Source organism: Tachysurus vachellii, chromosome 23 (assembly GCF_030014155.1).
Source record: "Tachysurus vachellii isolate PV-2020 chromosome 23, HZAU_Pvac_v1, whole genome shotgun sequence".
Lineage (NCBI taxonomy): Eukaryota > Metazoa > Chordata > Actinopteri > Siluriformes > Bagridae > Tachysurus > Tachysurus vachellii.
In genome coordinates, this window is record NC_083482.1 from 7620405 (window position 1) to 7645404 (window position 25000).

Below are 25000 nucleotides of genomic sequence, written 5' to 3' on the forward strand. Positions count from 1 at the left end.
TCTCGGTGGCAATGGATGTCAAAATCATCTCTAGAGTTTATCACAGAATGATGCGAGAAACAAAAATCCTCATGATCAGCAGTTCTACAGCTGGAAATGTCTTGTTAATTGGTTCACACTGACAGTGAGGCTTCAGTCATTTATATATTTACTTTAAACAATCAAACATTGAGGTGGATGAGGTACAAGAGCAGAACACCACACCAAGCTCTACTTCTGAGGTTACGTTGAGCATCTGCGCCAAATCTGGACGAGGCTAGAAAAAGATCAAGCTACGATACGAGCAATCAAAGCAGGCAGGAAGCGTTCGAGGCTTTGACCTTAGAGATATCTATATATAATACATTGACATATCAGAATTTGTAGACACCCGACTATGGAGATTTGTGTTCATTCAGTTAGTGTTGGTGCTGATGTTGGGTGAGGAGCTCTGGGGTGCAGTCAGTGTTCTAGTTCATCTCAAAGGAGTGATTGAGGTCAGGGCTTTGTGAAGGACACCGGGGATCTTCTACTCCAAGCTTGGCAAACTATATCTTCAAAATTTTTTGCTTTGTTCTCAGGGACAGGCTGTCAGGGTGGAGCAGGTTTGAGCCTTGTAGTTCCAGTGAAGGGAAATTGTAATGCTACAGCATTCAAAGACATTCAGAACAACTGTGTTCTTCAAATTTTGTGAACTTTTTTTCTGTGAAGAAAGTTTTTACACATTTCTGGCCATACAGTGTGCCATGATAATATTGTAAACAGTGATGAAGGAAGGTTAATAACGGCACCTTCCTAAAAACGATTGACCCTTTTCTATAACAGTGATCATGGCACTAATGTATATTTTATAAAGTTGCTTTTAGTTCAGTTCTCTTTAGCAAGTCTAGAGCAGCGTACTCACTTGCTTCACGACAGGGTTCCAGCGGTTGTGTCCTGTGCCTCGTAAGCATTCAGGAGCTATATGTTGTGTTATTGTGAGAATCGCTGGCTGTACTTCCATCCTTTGTGTTTCTGAATCCCTCCTCCTTTGCTTTCCCAATGCAGCTCTGCACACAGCTCCACCACAAAAGCTCATTTGTCTGAACACATCTGCCATGCCTGTCTGACTAGTAGCTCTACAATGGCTAATGTCTAGTTTGACTCACGATGGTTCCTAACAATGCGGACAATCTTCTAGATGAGCCTTTCTTTTTCCAGCAGCTTCATTGAACTTTTATTTACTCTGGAGATATTGTTCGTCTCTGCAAGCTCATGAATTCAGTTATGGTCATTTTGTTCCTATAACTGTTTGCCTTTGTATAGAGGATGAATGATGCAGTCATTGGAACACTGTGTTTTACAGCACTGTAGTTCTGGAGCACATTTTTCCTCTAAGCCTGCATTTCAGTGCTGAGTTTAAACATGCCTCCAAATCCCCAGCACTGTTTTTTTTATCTGTGTTACGTGCATTTGAGCAACAAAACTCCAGATTGCTCCAGATCTTTGGAGTAGAGTAGATAATAACTGAATCGATTTACTTCAACAAGTCGTGCTATCACAGGAGGGAGTTCCCTCACTATTCAGTTTAATGCTTTATGCTCCAGAGGACACTGTGTGATGGTTGTAGGAGGTGAGTAGGCATGGTGAGCCTCTGAGGTCTCCACCCACGTATTGCTTTTTCCGGTTAGTCTCTGGTAGAGGCACAGAAGGTTGAAGGTCACACGCTTGTCACTCTGGATGTGTGAACTTATCAGCGGTGGTGTGATGGAGGAGGAGGAGGAGGAGGAGGAGGAGGGAGTGTTTTCACTTCCTCATACATGTAGTTTTTACTACCCAGTGTGTGGAAACTCTGTATAAAACACATGCAAATAAATGCTGACTTCAGATCTCAGGGTGTTTCCTCAGAAAAGTCTGTTCTCTAGGAAGCCATCTTATGTGGCTGACCAGAGAAACTCATATACAACAATGAAATGAGTCAATTTTGTGTAGATACATTTTGAAATTTGGAGTAATAGAAAATGAACAAAACAACACAATACAATACATGCGGGAAGGAACCTTCATTTGTCTTGCGTCTTGGGTTTCTTGTTTATTCCCCATAAGCGGTGGCTGAAGGGCTCAGACAAGCAGAAAATTGCCAAGATGTTGCCATGCGTTTATACGGTTTGAGGGAAATTGTCGTGGGACCTGGAGTCTGTATTAAGACCACAACAGAAGATGAGGAAAAAACAACAAAGTTGTCAGTCAGAGTTCAGTGAAGGTGAAATTCTGGGAGCTTATGGGTTTTTGTGTTCTGATACTTCATGGCTTATTTGTTCAAATACAAGTGAAACATTCATCTGATTCATGAAAATCCCAAGCGAAGTACATATCCAGCTCCAGAATTATTGGCAACTTTTCATAAAAATTAGGCAAAGATTCATTGGAAAAAAAAAAAATGATTAGGAACAGTCAGAGTGAGAAAAGCAAAAAATCGTTTTTTGGTGTGTGGTAACAGCATCCCAGCGTGCAGCATGTTGTTGGGAGGGGAACAGAAACCAGAGATCCTCAGTGCCAATCTCGAACAGGTACCAAAACTGTACAAGCAAAACCCTTGCTGCTGAACCAGTGAGCAAAGCAGAGTTCATGCACTGTTGGGAGTCATGTGCTCAGTAATCCGAGCGTGGTAGTGTCAGAAGTTACTTTAACCCCTCGTGTCAGTCTGCTGATCCTGCATCGTGATTTTTGTGCAACACGAGCATTCACTGTTCGCACTCGAACAATGCCGCTCACTGTTTCTGTCTTGCCATTCAACCCTTTTCATCTGGAAAGCAGAACGTTAGTGCAGGTCTGTGCTGCTGGGTCTAGACTGTGTGCATGTAGGCTGCAGAGTGGGAACATAAGGATAGGTAAAGAATGTAGATCTGACATGTATGGGCTGGTCTGGGCACGTGTTCCCTCCTACACATGATGAGAATCTTATTACATGCTGCTCTAAAGAATGTTTAGCTTCACAAGTGCAATGCAATGCAGTGTATGTTGTACATGTATTGTCTAACAGCATTACATTTCATAAAACAAGAAAAGCACCAGGATTTAGTAATAGCCAGAGAATCACACCTGTGGCAGCTTGAACTGGCACAGCATCTGTTTTGTGAAATCTTTTCCATTTCATATGCAGCTTGGGAAGGTTACTGAAGGTTACAGGAAATGATGCTATACCTCCACAGCTTGCATGTAACAGGCTTAAACAGGCTTAAATAAACCCAAAACATAAGTCCACTTAAAGTTCTCACGGACACGCGTTTTATCAACTGGCTAGTTATCATCCAGACAGTGACGGACCACGTCTGTCTCTCATTTCGGCCGTGTGGCGCGCGTGCCCGCTCGCGGTGTAAAGCGCGTCCGCGCTATTCTCCGAGATGCACTTGACGGCCTTTTGAGCAGCGGAATCTTTTTTTTTTGGACGACCTTGTTAAGGCGGTAGGGTTTCCCAGCTTAGGCGGGCCGCCCGAACTGCAAAGTGTTGCGGGAAACCCTGTTATATAGTTCATTTCAGGTCTCAGTTGTTGTACGTTTATAATCTTGAACAGTTTAATTGGTTAAATTGAACGCTAAGCTTGATACAGCTAATTTTCGCTGCATGAAAAACTTTTCATCTTGAGACACCGTTCTCGCTGTCTGACACAGGAAATGGACCTGCTGAAAGAGGAAAAAATTATGTGCGGCTTTTGTGCAGTGGTGAATCCTGTGTGTGTGTGTGTGTGTGTGATTGTGTGTGGATGCTGGTGTGTGTGTTTGTATGTGGGTGCTTGTGGTTGTGTGTGTATGTGTACATATGTGGATGCTGGTGTGTGTGTGTGTGTGTGTGTGTGTGTGTGTGTGTGTGTGTGTGTGTGTGTGTGTTTGTGTGTCTTTCTGTCTGTTTAATAAAGACACTAGCACAGGGACAGACTGACAGGGTGAAATGTGTGTGTTTGTGTGTGTGTGTGAGATTCTGTCTATTATAGACACTAGCACATAGCACAGGGACAGGCTGCTAGATGTGTGTGTGTGTGAATGCTTGTGTGTGTGTACGTGTACATATGTGGATGCTGTTGTGTGATGTGTGTGTGTGAGATTCTGTCTATTTATTAAAGACACTAGCACATAGCACAGGGACAGACTGCCAGGCTGCTAGATGTGTGTGTGTGTGTGTGTGTGTGTGTGTGTATGTGTGTGTGTGTGTGTCCTTCCTGCACAAACACACATTGTCTCATTAAAGGCAGTGTGTAGTATTGATTAATGTGTTGTGCCTTTTCCTCAGGGGGGTGTGTGTGTGTGTGTGTGTGTGTGAGCTTGCTCTATCGCCAGCGCTTAACATTTACACTGCTAATAAATCCCCACACAAACAGGACTTCTCTCCATGATGGAAAGTCGTTCCTGGCAAAAACTCTGCTTAATAATTTGTCATCTTTTTTACACCATATGCATGATTCGATGTTTCTTTTCTTTCGTCCTGTGTTTTCTCTGCTGTTCTTACTCCTACATCACAGAAGTGTTTCACAGGCTTCAAGGCAGATAAACGCGTTTGTGCGTTGATATGATGATGATAATGTCATGTCAAATCTCAGACCTCCAGAATGTTTCATTATAGCGTCAAGAAAAACTGATGTTTAATGCTAGTTGCTCCGCCCACTGATTAACACTGTTACTATGGCAACCAGTAGTGGTTTTAACATTATGGCTAATATGTAAATGTATTACTCCTTTATTTTTTTTAGTATTTAGACTTACATATAACCAACTATGGCATTTTCCTCAATGTTTGATGCCTTTATTCTTGAAATGTTATAGCTTCATTTTTGAAATCTTGTTTTTTTTTGTCTAAACGTCGGCCCTAAAACCCAGTGTCTCGGATCAGCCTCGTTCTTACTCAGATTATTATAAAATAATAAACACCACTAACTCCAGTGTTGTAGTGTTCACCTGTCCTTACACACACGCATACACACACACACACACACAGAGCGAGAGGTGTTTGAAATGAAAGAAAGGAAGCACTGTCGGTATGTCCCGTACAGCTTTATTTATTCTCTCTCTCTCTCTCTCTCTCTCTCTCTCTCTCTCTCTCTCTCTCTCTTGCTCTCTCTCTCTCTCTCTCTCTCTCTCTGTGGATGAGTGGAGGCGTTTATCTCTGTCACACAGGTGGAGCCTCCTGAGCAGCTTCTTTAGCACACAGCAGCCATCATCCATCTCTCTCTCTGTCCTCTAGCTGCATCTTTCACTCTTCTCCTTTACATCCCTCTCTTCGTTTCCCTCTCTTTAGCTCTCTTTTTTCTGCCTGTCGCGTAAATCCCTTCATCTTAACCATTTTTCAACGCTTGCCCAAGTAAAGGACTTCAATCATCCAAACTGTTGACTTTAATGGATGAAAAACAAACAGAACAATCCTGTGTACAAATGTTTCCTGTTATCTAAAACCGCACATTTTGTCAGAGTAAAAATCAATAACTGTAGACAAAAATGACTCGTTTTGCCTTGTTGATGGGCAACGATGTATATTAAAGGCAGGGTCTCCGATTTTTGAAAGCCAATGTCGACATTTGAAATCACCAAAACAAACACGCCCCTAACCCAAATGGGTCCCACCCCTGTATTGTTAGCTCCGCCCACACATACATACGCAACCCAGGCAAATAATGAAAAGAAATGTGTCTATCATAGCTTAAGGGAAGAACAAAACGATTGCAGATAAACAAACAAGCAAAAATGACACACAAGCATAACCATGCAAAGGACGGCATATTAGTTCTGTGCAACAAAGCAAAACCAACGTTACTCACCTATCGAGAAGGAAAAAAGCGCCTCGGCGTCTTAAGTAAAGTTGGTCACATATTCACAGATTGGAGTTTTCCTGAGTCAATAACTCCTGAGCTAAACGCTGTTACTACACAAAACACGGTTGTAGCTGCCTCTCTACATTACTACGATAGAAAAGAGGTGTTATTTGTGTAGTAACAGCGTTTAGCTCAGGAGTTATTGACTCGGGAAACTCCAATCTGTGAATATGTGGCCAACTTCCTGCTCCTTCAGTTCTCTCCAGCGCTGGAAAGCTGATCCGCTTCTGACCTTATCGTAAGCCTTTCTTCGCTTTCTTTCTTTGTTTTTATCCTCCATGTCAATATTAAAACCGCTTTCTGCTAATGTCACACATGCGCACTGAACACTCTCTCTGCCCATATTGACAAGACACGCCCCTTTCTGCTAATTGGCTACACGTTTGTTTTGAGTTTTGTTTTGGTTTTTGTTTATTATTCGGCCCGACTCACCCAAGGGTCTTCGATTTTTGAGAAACGCTTCAGAAAACTGAGTCGGGCCGAATAATAAACAAAATTTTGTACATTTTTGCAGTCTTCTTTATAAAGTGACTCATCTGAGCAAACAAAAATAAAGTGTAAATGATGGAATTTTATGAGAACATCATGGAATATAATGGTAATATTTTTCATTGAAAATAAAAAGGATTGAGATAAACGAGTGGCAATATCTTTCTGAGAAGAAATGAATCATTTGTTGAGGCTTTGGTGATGTTATTCCTTTGATAGAATTAGAAATCACAGGCACGTATCACCTCCTGTTAATGATGGTTACATGTGTGTGCAGGTTTTATTAAGTGAAAGATAAATCTGAATGTCCTGTGCTGAAGGAGTGGACGTCCGGAAAGTCCAGCAGACTCGTACAATAAACATGTTACAGTGGCAGTTTGTTTGAGAATATTTTGTCTCCTCAGTTGACTGTTTTACTCTGAAGATCAGATGATGTTCGATGTGTGGTTTGTGTTGGTGTCTGTTTTTACATACTATGATTTCACAGGCAGCTCCTGACTGGTGGAAACCTCACATACACGACTGACAAGTGTCTGTGTGACTGATGGTTCAGAGAGAGTGCTGTCCCTCCTACCACAGAGCACACAGACTGCCAGCCATGAGGCTTCATCCTGATTCAGATTACTCACTTTCCCCTGACTAGTGTAAGCTGATGTCAGAAGCTTGATGACTTTTAAACCGAGTGCTCCAGCCTGAAAAAAAACTGAACGGAAATGCAGTGCATCAGTGATTGCTTGTGTCAGCATGAAATGAATATGGAGTTTGTTTCTTGCACTTGCTGTGTGTTATTTGTGGTTAAAACAGCAGTGATGTCCTGTTTTACCACATTCATCTACATGGTGCAGCAACCCGGTGTGGATCAGCAAGGTGTGGGGCAGCCTGGTGTGGATCACAGGGTGTGGGGCAGCCCGGTGTAGATCAGCAAGGTGTGGGGCAGCCCGGTGTGGATCAGCAAGGTGTGGGGCAGCCCGGTGTGGATCAGCAAGGTGTGGGGCAGCCCGGTGTGGATCAGCAAGGTGTGGGGCAGCCCGGTGTGGATCACAGGGTGTTGTGTCACAGTGTGTAGTGTCACAGTGTATACTGTCACAGTGTGTAGTGTAACAGTGTATAGTGTCATTGGGTGTAGTGTCACAGTGTATTGTGTCACGGCGTGTAGTGTCACAGTGTATTGTATCACGGGGTGTAGCGTCACAGTGTGTAGTGTAACAGTGTATAGTGTCATGGGGTGTAGTGTCACAGTGTATTGTGTCACGGCGTGTAGTGTCAGTGTGTAGTGTCACAGTGTATTGTGTCACGGCGTGTAGTGTCAGTGTGTAGAGTCACAGTGTATCGTGTCACGGAGTGTAGAGTCACAGTGTATTGTGTCACGGGGTGTAGCGTCACAGTGTGTAGTGTAACAGTGTGTAGTGTAACAGTGTGTAGTGTAACAGTGTATAGTGTCATGGGGTGTAGTGTCACAGTGTATTGTGTCACGGCGTGTAGTGTCACAGTGTATCGTGTCACGGAGTGTAGAGTCACAGTGTATTGTATCACGGGGTGTAGCGTCACAGTGTGTAGTGTAACAGTGTGTAGTGTAACAGTGTATAGTGTCATGGGGTGTAGTGTCACAGTGTATTGTGTCACGGCGTGTAGTGTCAGTGTGTAGAGTCACAGTGTATCGTGTCACGGAGTGTAGAGTCACAGTGTATTGTGTCACGGGGTGTAGCGTCACGGGGTGTAGCGTCACGGGGTGTAGCGTCACGGGGTGTAGCGTCACGGGGTGTAGCGTCACGGGGTGTAGCGTCACGGGGTGTAGCGTCACAGTGTGTAGTGTAACAGTGTGTAGTGTAACAGTGTATAGCACCACAGTGTATAATGTAACCGTGTGTAGCACCACAGTGTTTAATGTAAAGGTGAGTAGCGTCACAGTGTGTAGTGTGACATTGTATACCAGCTGAAAGTAGGAAATCACCTTCTGTTGCCAATTGTTGCGTCACTGTAAACCATTGAAATCGAAGAATTCCGGCTGCTTTGCTGTGTGCTGCTACGCCGCTGCCAGCGTGAAGAGTTTGTGTCTCTTCCTGTTGGCTGAAGCACCATCTGTTCCTCTGAAATTTCTGTTTCTGTGCAACATCATATTTACATCCTGATTACAGCTATGCTAGTAATTCATTCTAATACATTTGATGCACACAACACACACTTTTAACGTTTCGGATAACAGAACACACTGTAAGAGTAAAGGAGAAAAGAGGAGTTGAATTGTGTGTGGATGTAGGCTGTCTCAGAGACATTTTTAGATGCAGAGACAGTCCCATACAGTAGGGAGCATAAGGACAGCTGTGTCCTTCTTCCACAGTCTGGAAGGCCTTCAACAAGCATGAAGTATTTCAGCAGATCAGAAGGAGCACAAAAAGAGACGTCACAGCTTCTGTAGCAGAATTCAATTTCATTCAATTCAGTTCAATTTCTACTCAAATTTTTTCGTATAGCGCTTTTAATAATGGACCTTCGGTCATCTTCGGTCCTTTTACAAAATGGAAACAAATTGTAGTCAAATTTCTCAAATGTAGAAAAAACGTTCCTCTAAACGAGACCCCAAATTTCTACAAACCTTTGTGTGAAGGTGTAATAAAATGATCTGTGCACTGTTGTGACGCATGACTCCCCCTGCTTTTTTACACCAATGTCTTTTTTCATTTATTTATTTTTAAAACTCTCACAGATTATTATGAGGATAATGAGGATGTCAGCATGCTGCTGAGCTGAAGCTCTCTGAACTACTGTGACACTTCCTCCTGTTATTTATCACCCATTCACACAAACACACACACACCATACATGCATTGTTTACACACACACACACTGAACACACCGTACACAAACCGTACACACACACAATGTACACATTGAAAACACACTGTACACACACTGTTCACACACACACACTGTACATACCCATCGTTCACACACACACACACACACACAATGTACATATTGAACACACTATAGATACACTGTAAACACACGCACACTGTATACACCCACCGTTCACACAGACACCCATTGTACACACAAACTTGACACACACACACCATACACATTGAACACACACTGTAGATACACTGTTCACACACTGTAAACACCCACCTTTCACACAGTACACACAAACGACACACACACCATACACATTGAACACACACTGTAGATACACTGTTCACACACTGTACACACCCACCTTTCACACAGTACACACAAGCTGTTGACACACACACCATACACATTGAACACACACTGTAGATACACTGTTCACACACACAGTATACACCCAACTTTCACACAGACACACAGTACACACACACTGTACACACACATACACCATTCTCATGCACACACTGTACACACACTGTAAACACACTGCACTGATTGAAGTTTCTGTAAGGTGTTAAGTGGTGTATCAGAGCTGAGCTTATATGGTTAATGTGATATATAAAATATTAGTGGATGGATGGATGGATGGATGGATGGATGGATGGAGTCTTTCCGTCTTTGTCTGTCTGAACATGTGAACACAAAATGCTGCATATTAAACAACGGAGTAAACAGCAGCAGAAGCTCACAGTTTCAGCTCAATGTCTAAGAACAACACTAGAACAGACTCATGTGGCGCTTCTTATTACTTTAATTACGCTTTCTCGTTTCCTGTCCCTGCCTCTCTTCCTCGCCTCAGAGAACAAAAGCAAAGAGAAAAAGAATTGACATTGAGTTTGTTTTCGAAACGAGACAAGCAGGTTCACTGAAGCGTCACGTCAAGCCACTGCTGATTAACGTTAATCGGATTTAGACCTACAGTGTAAGTGATTCCAGTTTTGTAGAAATTCATACGACTGTTCCGATATTTTCATTCAATGTCCTCATCATTGTTCAGCTGTCTGTCACGTCACCGGTTTGTCTCTATTCCATTTCACTCCGCTTCACGTCTTCCAGCTACACGGTCAAGAAAAAACATGGATTCTGTGTTTGTGGGTTTTTTTTTATTTCCAAATTGTGTGGTTTTTATCAGTGTTTATTATTTTACTGTGATGAGTGATTGTTCAGGATTAAACAATTTTACGATCAGAGAAATGAAAGCTAAAAACTAGTCAATAAGCGATGAGCGATATTCAGAGGAGCTTCTAATAATGACAATTAAACACTATTCAGAATGTAACTGATGAAAATGTGTACAATAGTTTATATACTGAAGTCCTGAACACACACACACAAACACTCCATGTACACAACTGAACACACACACTCCCTGTACACTACTGAACACACACACACTGAACACAAACAGAACACACATGCTCCCCGTACACAACTGAACACAAACAAACACTCCATGTACTCAACTGAACACACACACTCCCTGTGCACAACTGAACACACACACACACACACACACACACACACACACACACACTCTCTCTCAAACACACACACACACACACACACACACATACATACACACAAACACTCCCCGTGCACAACTGAACACATAGACACACAAAAAACACATACATTATACACAAACTGAACACGAGCACATACACTGTACACACACTCCCGTTACACAATTGAACACACACACTCCCCATACACAACTGAACACAAGCACATACACTGTACACACACACTCCCCTTACACAACTGAACACACACATTGAAAACAGACAGAACGCATACACTATACGCGCACACACACACACACACACACACACACCGTAAACAGATGGAACACAAACACACACACACACACACACACACAGTACACACACAGACCAGACACACATACATTGTACAAGCTTTCTGAGGAGAGAGAACTTTAGTTTTTTGGTTTATAGTTTTGTTTATAGAATTGTGTGTGTGTGTGTGCGTGTGCATGTGTGTGCTGTGTTTGGATCAGTGCCTAAAGTCTCCTCTCACAACAGGAAATGCGTGCTGTCACACCATCTCAGTCACTTCCTCCTCACTCATATGTTGATATGAAGTTTATGGTTTGTGTTTGTTTAAGTGTGTCAGTCAGGAGAGAAGTAAAGTGTGTGTCAGCTGAACCTGACCTCTTAGGCCTGTGTCTGTTTTTATAGCCTGATGCTTCTTGAGCAGAGGTGATGGGGGGGAAAAAGGGGAAAACTCTCTTCTCAGGGCAGTTTATTATTAGAACACAGCCATACTGTAGCAGGAAGGTGCTTATTTTCCTGCTGGAGGAAGGATGTAATACAGCAGAACAACACACGCTGTGCACAATAGGCTTCATCCAATGCAGCACAGCGGCAGATCGACTGCTTTGTGGTTGCTTTGTGTCCCACACACTTAGTAAAAGTGCGTCTGAGTTCAGCGGCGTCACATTTTTATTGTAAAAAAGTGATGCTTGAGTTCCTGACTGCAGCTCCATGGAGTGTCAGACATGGCTGTGAGCTCTATAGTAATGCTGCACTAATGTTACATTAATGTTATATTTTCATTCTCTTTCTCCATCATTCCTTCATTCTTTTCTTTCCTTCCGTTTCACTCTATCGTTGCACATTTCCTCTGCTCTTCCCTACTTTTTCCTTTTCTGTTTCGGCTCACTCGTCCTGTCTTTCCATTTAATCCGCTTTATCTTTTCCTTCTTCTTTCCTTTCTTCCTCGCTTATTTCTCCACCTTGTCCTTCCCTCTTCCTTTCTTCCATCCTTCCTTCTCTCCTACATTATTTCTTTCTGTTATACCTTTCATTTCTTTGTATTTGCTTATTCTTTCTTCCCCTGACCATCAATCCTTCCTTTGTTCCTTGCTTCCCCATTTTTTTCCTTCTGTTGCGTCCATCCTTCCATTCCATTTTTCTGTCCTATTTACATCATTCTCCATACTTTTTTATCCTTTCCTCTTTCTTGATTTCCTCTCTTTTGTACTGCCTTTTCCTATTTGCTTATCTTTTAATTTTTCCTTCCTTCCTTCCTTCCTTCCTTCCTTCCTTCCTTCCTTCCTTTCTTTCTTCTCTCTCTCTCTCTCTCTCTCTCTCTCTCTCTCTCTATCTCTCTCTCTCTATCACTCTCTCTCTCTCTCTCTCTCTCTCTCTCTCTCTCTCTCTCTCTCTCCAGGTCAGTATGAGAATCGCCTAAACAAGTACATTCGGCATTTCGAGGGTTTGTCCTACGACACAAACATCCTTCACAGCAAACACCAGAGAGCAAAAAGAGCAGTGTCTCACGAGGACAAGTTCGTCCATCTGGAGTTCCATGCTCATGGCAGGTGAGTAAGCCTGTACGCCTGCATGCTGACAAATAAAGACTGTGATTATGTATAGAGATGCGATCAGTCCCCCATGATGCATGTCAGTCCATCAAGCTGTCAGAGAGAGCAGAGCTTTTTAGAAAGACTGCTGTTTCTGGCCTTGATGGTAACACAGAGAGTCAGAGCTGTAATAATCGCATTAAGTAAGTAAACAAATGCAAAAAAATTAAGTAGGTGCTGCAGCACAAACCAGTTCAGAAGCTAAGCAGAAATCTCCTTAATATCCCATCAACAAGATATATAAAGAACGAGACGAGGCAATTTAGCTTGTCCTGGGAATCTGAGGGAGCCACAGCTGTACAGCTGTTTAATCACAGGGTAGCTGAATCTGATGCCATGTTAGAGTTAATAATTTTGCACTGGGGCTAGAAGGAAGGCAGCGTGGTGTAATTACAGCTGATGTCTAGCTCTTAACCTCTGCCCTTGTTGTTTCACTCATACAAACGATCTGGAAAAGTCATCTGGTTTACAGAGTTACTACCAGAGTCTCACTGAGTCTAAATACACAAGGAGACACCGGTGCTGTGGAGCATTTCATTTTGTTATTTTAAATCCAGCATTACGGACATGGCTGCATTTGATCTCTCCACAGTGAAGATGATGTAGAGCAGGTGATATCTCCAGCGATCTCTGTGTAAAAATGGTGCTGCTTAAGTGTCCCTGTGTTCAGCACGTTGCTGTGTATAGATACGACTGCAGAGCTTTATTTATGGTAGCTGCTCTTTGGCTGCGTTTGTCATCACTCCAGTTTACCCTCTTTGTCTTTGCCGTCTACATTTAGATGAAGCACCAGGAGGTTTGGGTCTAAAATTAAAAAGAGAATAGATGAAATGGTGCTGCTAATAAAAAAATGACTGTTGTTTATGTCGATAGTTTCGACATAATGACCGACTCACACCTCCAGGGTTGGGGGTTTGATTCCCACCTCTGCCTTGAGTGCATGGGTTTGCATTTTCTCCCTGGGCTTACGGGAGTTTCTCTGGTTCTTCCTCAGGCTGGCATCTCTAGGTGGAGAGACAGGGGAAGGGAAAGAGAGGGAGAGAGAGAGAGGGAGGTGGGAAGAGAGAGACAGAGACAGAGTGCCCTGTTACGGGTTGACAACTCATCCAGGGTCTCCACCACCTTGTGTCCCAAGTTCTCTTTTAGGCTGCCTTTGACTCTGTGTAGGACATGTGGTACAGAAGATAGATAGATGGATGGATGGATGGATTGATGGATGGATGAAATGTACGTTTCCCCTTGAGTTCTGTTCACACAATATAAACAAGGAGTCATACTTTTTCCTTGCAATGTCTATCACTTTTTTAGTTCCACCCAAATGATGTAAATGTAAATGTAACCCTGTTGTTGATTATCTTCCTACAGCACGTTTACACCCTTTCATGTTTTATTCATAACAAAGTTCCAGTTTGGTTTGTATCATCATTGTATCATAGTGCTTTTAACTCCATCTTGATAAGAATGCGTCTCTGAGAGCTTTGGCCAGCCTTCAATAATAACCTCATGCTGGGAACAGTACAGTCTACTCTAGTGCTGTTTGTGTAACTGCTTTCCATTTTTCTTCAAATAGAAGAAAAGAAGGAAACTGTGCTCTCATTCTGTCTCACACACATTACATGACCCAGCAGATTTATTTACAAGCCTTATGTAGTAGCACATCCCTCTGTGTTGTGTGCTCTCTCTCTCTCTCTCTCTCTCTCTCTCTCGCTCTCTCTCTCACTCTTTCTCTCTTGTTCTCTCTCTCTCTCTCTCTCTCTCTCTCTCTTTCTCTCTTGTTCTCTCTCTCTCTCTCTCTCTCTCTCTCTCTCTCTCTCTTTCTTTCTCTCTCTCTCTCTCTCTCTCTCTCCCCCCCTCTCTTTCTTTCTCTCTTGTTCTCTCTCTCTCTCTCTCTCTCTCTCTCTCTCTCTCTCATTCTATTCATCAGGACATGAAAGTCCACTCTACGTCCTAAAAATAATCAATCCCAGGAGGAAGCCAGTTATTTTCAGCCTCCCTCACAGTGGGTTCAGTGGTGACTGACAGTTTGTGTTCCACAAATGGCCTCCTTTCACCCTGTTGTCCTTCTGTTAATTCTAAGATTTGCCAAGGGTTTACAGAAACGTGATCGGCGTAGGCGCAGGATCAGTGTAGGAAGCCGAGCTCAGATATCAGCAGTAACCCAGTCATTAAAATCTGCTCTAACTACATCATATGTCAGTTATACACGAAAATCAGTGCCACACTGTGGAGCACAGAGAGTAGAGATACTTTGAATATTATTTTTTTTATAAGTAAACCATGAATTATTTATTCTACGTAAGATTTTTTAAACAGTTTTACACAAACACTTTGTGCTTTGTAATTAAACATGAGTATTATTGTGTATCTACAATACTGATGTGTTACATTTCCAACAGAAACATGTCTCCTGTAAGTAAAAAAAGACTGTAAACTCTTTTCCTTTCCTGCATGTGATACATGTTTTTTTTTCTCCCTAATTTTATCTTGGCCAATTTCCAAATCTACCAGTCGCAGCGCAGTGTAGCGTAACTCGCGCTAATGAAAGCGCTATCCACCCTATTATGAGCCCATGATTGGCTAATGTCGCTGTGATTGACGGGGAATCACATTTTACTTTTCCAATTTTTGCCGGTTTTGCTCACTTGGAATCCTGATTGTAGAGGATTGAGGCAACATTGGGATTCGAATTCCTAAATCCTGAGCCTGTTTCTTTTGTACACTCTGTATGTCCCTTTATAACTCCCACGTTGGACAATATTGTTATATATAAGTTGGTAAGACCTAAAACATTAGACCTAAAACACCTTATATACACCTTATAACACCTTCTGTCCAATCAGAAAGGACGATTCACCAATGTTTGTGCATAAGGTTTTATGTTGTTCTTTTCATTTCCATGTACACAATTACCAAAGCTATTTCATAAGGTGCATCTCTCCCAGAGTTCAGCAGTCAGTAGTCAAGGCACTGAGCAGGTAGTCGGCCGTTTTAAGGGATGTTTCACTCGATCACAGAATACTTCCAATGCTTTGGAACGTTCTCTCCTTTTAAAATCCCACAATGCACCAGACAGCATTAATATTCACTGTGTTCCCTTACTGGAAATTGTGTCATATTTTCGGAAGCCTCTCAGCTCAGAAACATGGGACTCGGCTTCTTCAAACGTAGGCAGTTTGTGATCCTTGTTGTGGCTCTCAGATGATTACTTACATTATAGAACATCAAATACAAATAAAATCACTAAACAGTTCACTTTTCGTTGAACTGCCAATTCTGTGTCTTGTTGATAAATCCCGGTGATGTTGTGATGAGTCACCAGTATCCCAGTGTGTTGAGCCAGGGTTCTTACTAGTGTATGAACTCGTGAGTACTGTATGATACATGATTCATGACCTAGGGAGCTAGAGAGCTGACTGAGACACAACCATAGACACAGCAGACAAGAAGAGAGACACGTAGCAGACACTCCTGCTACGACTATTTGCACGAAACACTTCATATAAAACATTTCCTGGTTTCACATCAAACACTCATTCACAGTTTGATAAAACGGATAACCCCAGTTCCTCTGGAATAAAGTTGTAGCTTGTTTGTGTATTCAGTTGGGAAAGCCCTGATTTCAGCTCCCAGACTGTGACTCAGCCTCACACACAAACACCGGGAGAAAGATGCAAAGCTCAGTGTGTCATTTGGAGAAACTAGTTGTGTGTGTTTGTATATGCGAGGGGGAAAAGGATGTCTGGGTTATGTGTAGCAGTTAGAGTGTGTTTCTGCCTGGAGCTGTTGTATTGTGTGCTAAGATCTCAGCAGACATCGTGTCAGCGTGTGCTGTAATTCAGCTAAAAGCCGTCAAACTCTACACTCCGTAAAACACACATCACCGAGTTTCTGTCTCTCTCTCTGAGCTGTAATCCAGTCCAGACTCTTCTCTTATGGCTCCTTCTCTCTGTACACTTCATGGCTACTCTCATGTCAGAGACGCCACCGGTGCTGGAATGCCACCCACAATGCACTGCACATCCCCAGGGCCTTTCTGAAGCTGGGCTTGTTTTCAGAGTGATTACAATGAACTCTGCTTTCATTTCAATGGAAGTCTGTTTTTTTCTTGTATTTAATTAAATATTAAATATATTTATATATATACACAAGTGTTTGCTACTAATTAACAAATTACACAAGTTCTTTTAGTGATTAGAGATAAAACAATGTCAAGGTCAATATTAATATATAACTAGTAAGATAGTAAGTTTTGTGTTTTTTATCGTATTTATGTAGCACAATTATGTTTATTAAATACAGCTGAGGTTTTTGATCAGAATCCAAGCAACAACTCACAAAAGAAAATGCATTACTGTGTACAATAGAAGGTTCTTTCATTGTGATCATTATAAGTTTATTTTAGAATAAAAAAACCTATCACAAACGTTCACACCATGTATTCTGATACATGCAGGATGAGTGTGTTACTAAATTCCTCAGCTCTGCTAATGCAGGAAGCACAAACACCCACCTAGTCTAACCTTCCTCTTCAGCAGGAAGAGTCCGGTGTGCTGGGGTTTTGCTGTTCTGTAGTGTGTTTGGAGTTTGCAGGCTAATAACTGGCTAATAACTATAGTGCTAAGAGTCCACAAACATACACACAGTCACTTCAGCAGTAGATATTGTGAGTAAATATGGGCCAAGTCTCAAAACACAACAGGATTACACGTTGTAGATTCTGTTTGTACTTAACTAGCATGACATATGACACGTTGTGTACTTGCGTACACTTCAGAGGCGGCGTCTAGTTATCAGATAGTTGTGAATTCAAATTCCAGCACGGCCCAAAAAACCATCGACGGCCCTCGCTATTTTTTATGCAAGAGCACAGTAGAGAAATGTACCACAAGTAATTTGTCAAAATGATGTACTCTGGCACAGTGGTGTGGTCTCCTCCCTGTGTGAGCTTTAGTCTCTTAATAAGGATGTTTTATCCATTTCTTTCATGCGTTTGATTAATCGTTTAAAACCCTCCCTTGTTATGTTGCTTTCACTGTTTCCTCCCTGTGACCATTTACCTTTCCATTACTTTATCAGTTCAAGTGAAGGTCGTTAGCCCTTAGCGCCCCAGAGAGAATGAGTCAGCAGAACTATAGATTTTTGAACCCAAGTGACTTTTTCCGGTGCGCTTCATTTTTCAACTCATTATTCGTGCCTTTTGTTCTGTTTGTTTTCTGAGTGTCAGTAAATGTAAACAAAAATAACTAAGCTACAACAAACACAACTTTGGCAAAACTCAAAGCACGTCGCTAAACGTGCAGTAGATTAGCGTGTCAAAGCCGTCACTAGCTGCTACACGGAAATGGAAGAATTTTGACGTAAATATTATGCGGGGTGAAATGACCACTTGTTCACTTGTAGTAATTTGTCGTTAGCATAGGTTGTATGTGTATAAAATCTACTTCACCGCAGGATCTGATACATAGCTGTTGAAAAGGAAGTTTTGTTCAGATAGGTTGTGTTTCATGTCATTGCCTCTACTCTTTGTGTGGTAAGTGGGCGCACTCTGATGTGTGCATGGCAGGAGGTGATTAGGGCAGAGTGGAAGCTGGTCACAGTTAGGCTCAGCTGTAGCTTCTGACAGTAACACGGCTCAGGCTGTCAACACTCAATCAGAGAACTGCTCACATGTCACCACTGAGCTCATTAATATGTCAGAGGTGTGTGTGTGTTTGTGCATGTGTGTGTGCGTGCGCGCACACATGGGTGTGTGTGTTTTCGTGTTTGTGCGTGTGTGTGTGTGTTTGGGGTGTTTGAGGCGTGTCCTTCATATCTATCGGTTTATTCTGTCTCTCTCTGTTCTGCTTTCGTTCTTCTTCATCTGTTTTCACTTTCCTTGCCATCTGTAAGTTAAAAATGCACATGCGCTTGCCACAAGTAACAGCAGGAATCGATCATGACACTGTGTGAATGTTTGTTCATTTGTTATTTTGCAATTTTACGTATTTTGGGACATGTTGCTTTTAAGACAGACATTTACACCAAGCATAGGGGGAAAGACAGTAGTATAGCAGTGAAGGTAATGTGTTCTCATTTAAATTAAGGATGAGTTCTGGGTCACATTTCACTTGGCCCTGTAGGAGGTAAGGCTGCAGCCTATTTCTGCTTTCCGCTGCCTCATTTCAATACTGAACATCTTCTGGACTGCCAGGGAAGAAATTCGTTCCCCTCAATTTCCAGGTGACATTATTGCCTTGAACATCAGGCATCGCTGTGGAATCAGAGCGCTCTCTGATGTGGAGGGGTTTGCGTTTTTTTTTTTTTTTTTTGAGCAGCCAGTCATCATGAGGGAAGTTGCTCAAATCCAGAAGCTACTCAAAAAGCTGACCTTCAGTACTGTCAGGACAGTCTGATTGATTTCTGCAAGGCAAGTGCCATTATTAGGTTTTGATGTCATTATCATTGGCAAACCATTGATGACATTGTCAGGACTTAACTTTAGGATTCAGATTTAGCTTTAGTGTCAGGATTCAGGATTTGATTATGAGTGTCATGATTCAACTTAAGGATTCACTTCAGCTTTATGATTCAGTTTCAGCATCAGGATTAATCATCATCTGTCAGCAACACATTTAAGAGTCATGGTGATAGGGTAAGAGTGAAACAAATGCACTGATACACAGCTGCACCAGGTGACATTATGGCAGACCTGAAGCTGCTGCAGGGACTCTGTGTGTTTGTTTGTGTGTGTTTGTGTGTGTGTGTGTGTGTGTGTGAGAGAGAGAGAGAGAGAGAGAGAGAGAGAGAGAGATTAGAGGCTGTTCTGAATGTCACCATAGAACATGTAGGTCTGCAGGGGTGGAAGAGCACACCACAGAGATGTTTAGGGAAGTGGGTGGCAATAAACAAGGAAGTGGGTTGAGTTTCTCTCTTGGTCAGCTTTGGGACATCTAAATGTTCCTGATGATGATGATGATCATGGATCCAGCTGAATTACTAGGAATTCCTCAACATCCACTAAATTGTTCTCTACTTTTCCACCTTTTATTCAGATCATGGAGAATAACTGTTTGTGTGGCATGATTACATTCTGTGATATAAAAATGATAATATATTAACAAATACTAGCTAATTAAAGATATTCCTTTTCCTAAACCTTTAGGCTCAAATAAATGAAGGTATTTTGGTTTATCAGATAAAAGCAGAGGACTCAAGTGATTATGAGGACTGTGTGATTATGTGACTGTGTGATTATGTGACTGTGTGATTATGTGACTGTGTGATTATGTGACTGTGTGATTATGAGGACTGTGTGATTATGAGGACTGTGTGATTATGAGGACTGTGTGATTATGTGACTGTGATTATGAGGACTGTGTGATTATGAGGACTGTGTGATTATATGACTGTGTGATTATGAGGACTGTGTGATTATGAGGACTGTGTGATTATGAGGACTGTGTGATTATGTGACTGTGTGATTATGTGACTGTGTGATTGTGACTGTGTGATTATGAGGACTGTGTGATTATGAGGACTGTGTGATTATGAGGACTGTGTGATTATGTGACTGTGTGATTATGAGGACTGTGTGATTATGAGGACTGTGTGATTATGTGACTGTGTGATTATGTGACTGTGTGATTGTGACTGTGTGATTATGTGACTGTGTGATTATGTGACTGTGTGATTATGAGGACTGTGTGATTATGAGGACTGTGTGATTATGAGGACTGTGTGATTATGTGACTGTGTGATTGTGACTGTGTGATTATGAGGACTGTGTGATTATGTGACTGTGTGATTATGAGGACTGTGTGATTATGTGACTGTGTGATTATGAGGACTGTGTGATTATGAGGACTGTGTGATTATGAGGACTGTGTGATTATGAGGACTGCGATCGTGAGGACTGCGAGACCGTGAGGACTGTGCGATCGTGAGGATTGGGTGACTGTGAGGACTGTGTGATTATGAGTACTGTGTGATTATGAGGACTGTGCGATCGTGAGGACTCGGGTGATTGTGAGGACTGTGCGATTGTGAGGACTCGGGTGATTGTGAGGACTGTGTGATTATGACTTGGGTGATTGTGAGGACTGTGTGATTGTGAAGACTCAGGTGGTTGTGAGGGTTGAGTGTTTGTGATGATTCTGAGGGCTGAGATGATTGAGTTGAAATGATGTTTGACTAAACTTTCTGATCCTCTTTGGTTTTTATAAAACCTTGTCTGAAAATGTGTAAATGGGTTTGTAACAGGAAACCACATTTGCGAGCTTTTGCAGTTTCATTTTGTCTCACATGTAAATGCTCCAGTCACTGGTCCTGTCATAGAGAGCAAAACCTCTGCAGTTTCCAGTTTGTTCACAAATGTCATAATGTTTGTGTAGGCTAGCATGTGGTTAAAGGATGTGTTTGTCAAATTTAGAGCCTTCTACTGCCTGTGAGATGAATTGTAATTGTAAAGAAATATTATTTTCTCTTCTATCCATTAAATACTGCATTCTCTATTTAAAGTACAGATAACTTAATTCACTTTTTTTAGGGAAAAGGAGCAAGGCTGAGTAAATCCGCTGCTAATTATTTTCAAGATGTTAACAAGTAAACATTTCAAGCACATTACCTTTAAATTGACTGCCAAAGTGTTTTTCTATGTCTAAATAGAACGTTATTCATTTATTGACATGGATTTCCTCTATACCTTTTAGTTCTTGTATCAATACGTATGCTCATGCGCTTACAGTCGTGTGTGTGTGTGTGTGTGTGTGTGTGTCTGTAGAAGTGAGATTTGCTGAGCAACAGAAAACTTTCTGAGTGACACTGTAACATCAACTTAAGTTAATGTGGTAATTTCGCAGCTTTCTTGCAAGGAAGTGAAGTAATACCACTACAATTTAATTAGCACTGTGCCTTCACGAAAGATATTCACCATATCAGCATAGGTCGATCACTGAAAAGGAGTTTGGTATTATAACACCTTTACAACACAATATACTAGTGTTAAACTGTTCCCTGTGAGGAAAGTTAAGTGGTACCTACAGCAGGCAGATGCAAATTACCCTCTAAAACCTGTTTCACTCCACCCAAACCTTTACACCACTGTTTTCTTTCCCTCTTTCCCACAAAGAGTCGATCTGAACGTTACTCAGTCTTACAGTTGCATACTGGAATATATTCAAAGCGACTGACTTACAAAGAGAAGCAACAGGGTTTATGGCGCATCCACAGAGCTCTTAAAGGAGCTCTCATAATACACAGATGAGGTCTGGAGTGAGTGCTGGTAAAGGTTTCACACTCCAGTCTCTTAAGCCGTCAATCAGAAGAAAGTGATTGATGAAGTCAACGAAAAACGAGAAAGGGATAGAAAAGTCAAAAAGTCATCAGAAAGACTTACATGTTGAGGGTCATGGGGCTTTTCTCAAGGGCTCAGCAGTGGCATTCTGGGATTTTAACTCACAATCATATGATAAGTAGTTTAACATATTAACTTCCCTGCCACTGAGAATGACATGAATATTGAAAGAGCACACATGCATATTTTTACACAGGAGAGTTTGCAGAGAGACAACATGCTTTGCTTATGTTGTCATCATTAATCAAGAAATATGTTCAGATTGCTGTCATTGTGTGCCTACACAAGCCTCACATAAAATAATATGTTGTGGTATCAGAGCATTTTTTTTTTACGAGTATCAGTATCTGTATTGATGGATCTATATTAACAACAATATTGAAACGAGTAACATGAACAGGTGCTCTGGGAGTATGGGGTCCGGGGCCCTCTGCTAAGGGCTGTTCGGTCCCTATATGACCGGAGCAGGAGTTTGGTTCGCATTGCCGGCAGTAAGTCAGACTTGTTCCCGGTGCATGTTGGACTCCGGCAGGGCTGCCCTTTGTCACCGGTCCTGTTCATTATTTATATGGACAGGATTTCTAGGCGCAGTCAGGGGCCGGAGGGAGTCCGGTTTGGGGACCACGGGATTTCGTCTCTGCTTTTTGCAGATGATGTTGTCCTGTTGGCTTCTTCAAATCAGGACCTTCAGCGTGCACTGGGACGGTTTGCAGCCGAGTGTGAAGCGGCAGGGATGAGTATCAGCACCTCCAAGTCCGAGGCCATGGTTCTCAGCCGGAAAAGGGTGGCTTGTCCCCTTCGGGTTGGTGGAAAGCTCCTGCCTCAAGTGGAGGAGTTTAAGTATCTTGGGGTCTTGTTCACGAGTGAGGGAAGGATGGAGCGGGAGATCGACAGGCGGATCGGTGTATCTTCTGCAGTGATGCGGTCGATATACCGGTCTGTTGTGGTGAAGAAAGAGCTGAGCCGCAAGGCGAAGCTCTCTATTTACCAGTCGATCTACGTTCCTACCCTTACCTATGGTCATGAGCTTTGGGTCATGACCGAAAGGACAAGATCCCGGATACAGGCGGCCGAAATGAGTTTCCTCCGCAGGGTGGCTGGGCGCTCCCTTAGAGATAGGGTGAGGAGCTCGGTCACTCGGGAGGAGCTCAGAGTAGAGCCGCTGCTCTTCCACATCGAGAGGAGTCAGCTGAGGTGGCTCGGGCATCTGTTCCGGATGCCTCCTGGACGCCTCCCTGGGGAGGTGTTCCGGGCATGGCCAACCGGGAGGAGGCCCCGGGGAAGACCTAGGACACGCTGGAGGGACTATGTCTCTCGGCTGGCCTGGGAACGCCTCGGTATTCCCCCGGAGGAGCTGGAGGAAGTGTCTGGGGAGAGGGAAGTCTGGGTGTCCCTGCTCAGACTGCTGCCCCCGCGACCCGGCCCCGGATAAGCGGTAGAAGATGGATGGATGGATGGATGGATGAACATGAACAGGTTGCATGTAGGTTTTCATTGTAATCGAGTCCCTCGTCGGCGTCCGATAGCGTCCAATAGTGGCTGATCATCGAGAACAGCAAGCACTCGACATCTTTTTCTCTGTTTGCTGCAGAGCTGCATTATACTGTGCGCTGACATCAGGGAACTTGTTCATGGTGATGGCGTTTAATCAGGTGACGTATTGTGTAGGAAGATGCTGTCTTTCTTCCTCTTGATGTTTTTACCAGAGCACAGTTTCAGTCTTGCTTAGATTGTCATCAGGACTTATCATATGTCTATTTGGCTGATATTTTGTGTCATTGCTTCATTTGTGTGACATCGTACACTGACCTGACATCACATAGTGCCATGTGGTATCAATAATAATACTAATATTAATAACAGCATCATCATTATCATCATTATCTAATACATGTCACCGTGAGCAGGGGCATCATGCACATACTTATATTTATGGGGCGCAGTATGCACAACTCAGAGGTGAAGTTAGTTATAATTTGGTTATTTGAAAGATATTTGAGTATCTTCTGCTAATTCTGCTTAGGTTTGGAGTTACTGGGTCATGTGGCATAGAAACTATTGAAAATAAACCTCCAGAGTTTTGTGTCATTCAATTGGGAATTTATTTGCAGTAATTTATTTATGGGAGAGAGGGAGGGAGCGAGGGTATGGGAGAGAGGTAGGGAGGGAGGGAGGGAGTGGGAGAGGGGGATGGAGTGGGAGAGAGAGAGAGAGAGAGAGAGAGAGAGAGAGAGAGAGAGAGAGAGAGAAAATAAGGAAAAAATGATGAAGATAAAATACTAAAGGGAAAAAGGAGAGTTCATGATGTAAGACAACAGATCAAAGGGGAAGGAAGGAAGGAAGGAAGGAAGGAAGGAAGGAAGGAAGGAAGGAAGGAAAAATGAAAAGATAAGCAAATAGGCAAAAGCACAAAGAGAGAAAATCAAGAAAGAGGAAAGGAAAAAAGTATGGTGAATGATGTAAATAGGGCAGAATAAAGGAATGGAAGGATGGACGCAACAGAAGGAAAGAAAACGGGGAAACAAGGAACAAAGGAAGGATTGATGGTCAGGGGAAGAAAGAATAAGCAAATACAAAGAAATGAAAGGTATAACAGAAAGAAATAATGTAGGAGAGAAGGAAGGATGGAAGAAAGGAAGAGGGAAGGACAAGGTGGAGAAAAAAGCAAGGAAGAAAGGAAAGAAGAAGGAAAAGATGAAAGCGTGTGTGTATGTGTGTGTGTGTGTGTGTGTGTGTATGTGTGTGTGTGTGTGTCACGTGCGAGAGATAGAGAGAGTAGGAGTAAGTTTCCTAGTTACGTGTTCTGCATTTTTTCCTTATTGTACTTTCACAGTTCGTCTCTTTACACCGTGTATTTCCTCCCGTCTCTGTACAGCTCTGGGCAGAATGCTTCTGAAAAAGAAAATCCCAGCACTCTTGTTGTCTTTCTTGTTTTACTCATGTGTTAAAATAAAGATGCTTCTCTGCTTTTCACAAAGGTTCCTTCATCCAAATCGGTTACACTCTTCTAACATGTTAGCATGCAGGACAATAGAGATTAGCATGTGAGTGTGTGAAAGGCATTTC

At 42.5% G+C, this 25000-nt stretch overlaps 1 protein-coding gene across 2 annotated transcripts in view; it reads left to right on the top strand.

Annotated features, from left to right (window-relative positions):
• adam10a (ADAM metallopeptidase domain 10a) overlaps window positions 1–25000 on the top strand; it is an 80144-nt gene that overhangs the window by 11337 nt on the left and 43807 nt on the right. Inside the window, exon 2 of one of the 2 annotated variants that reach the window (XM_060858872.1) lies at window positions 12411–12561. The exons of the other annotated variant lie outside the window; for it this stretch is intronic. Coding sequence (XP_060714855.1) covers window positions 12411–12561 — 151 coding nt within the window. The remainder of the gene's footprint in view (window positions 1–12410; window positions 12562–25000) is intronic. 2 annotated transcript variants of the gene reach the window in all.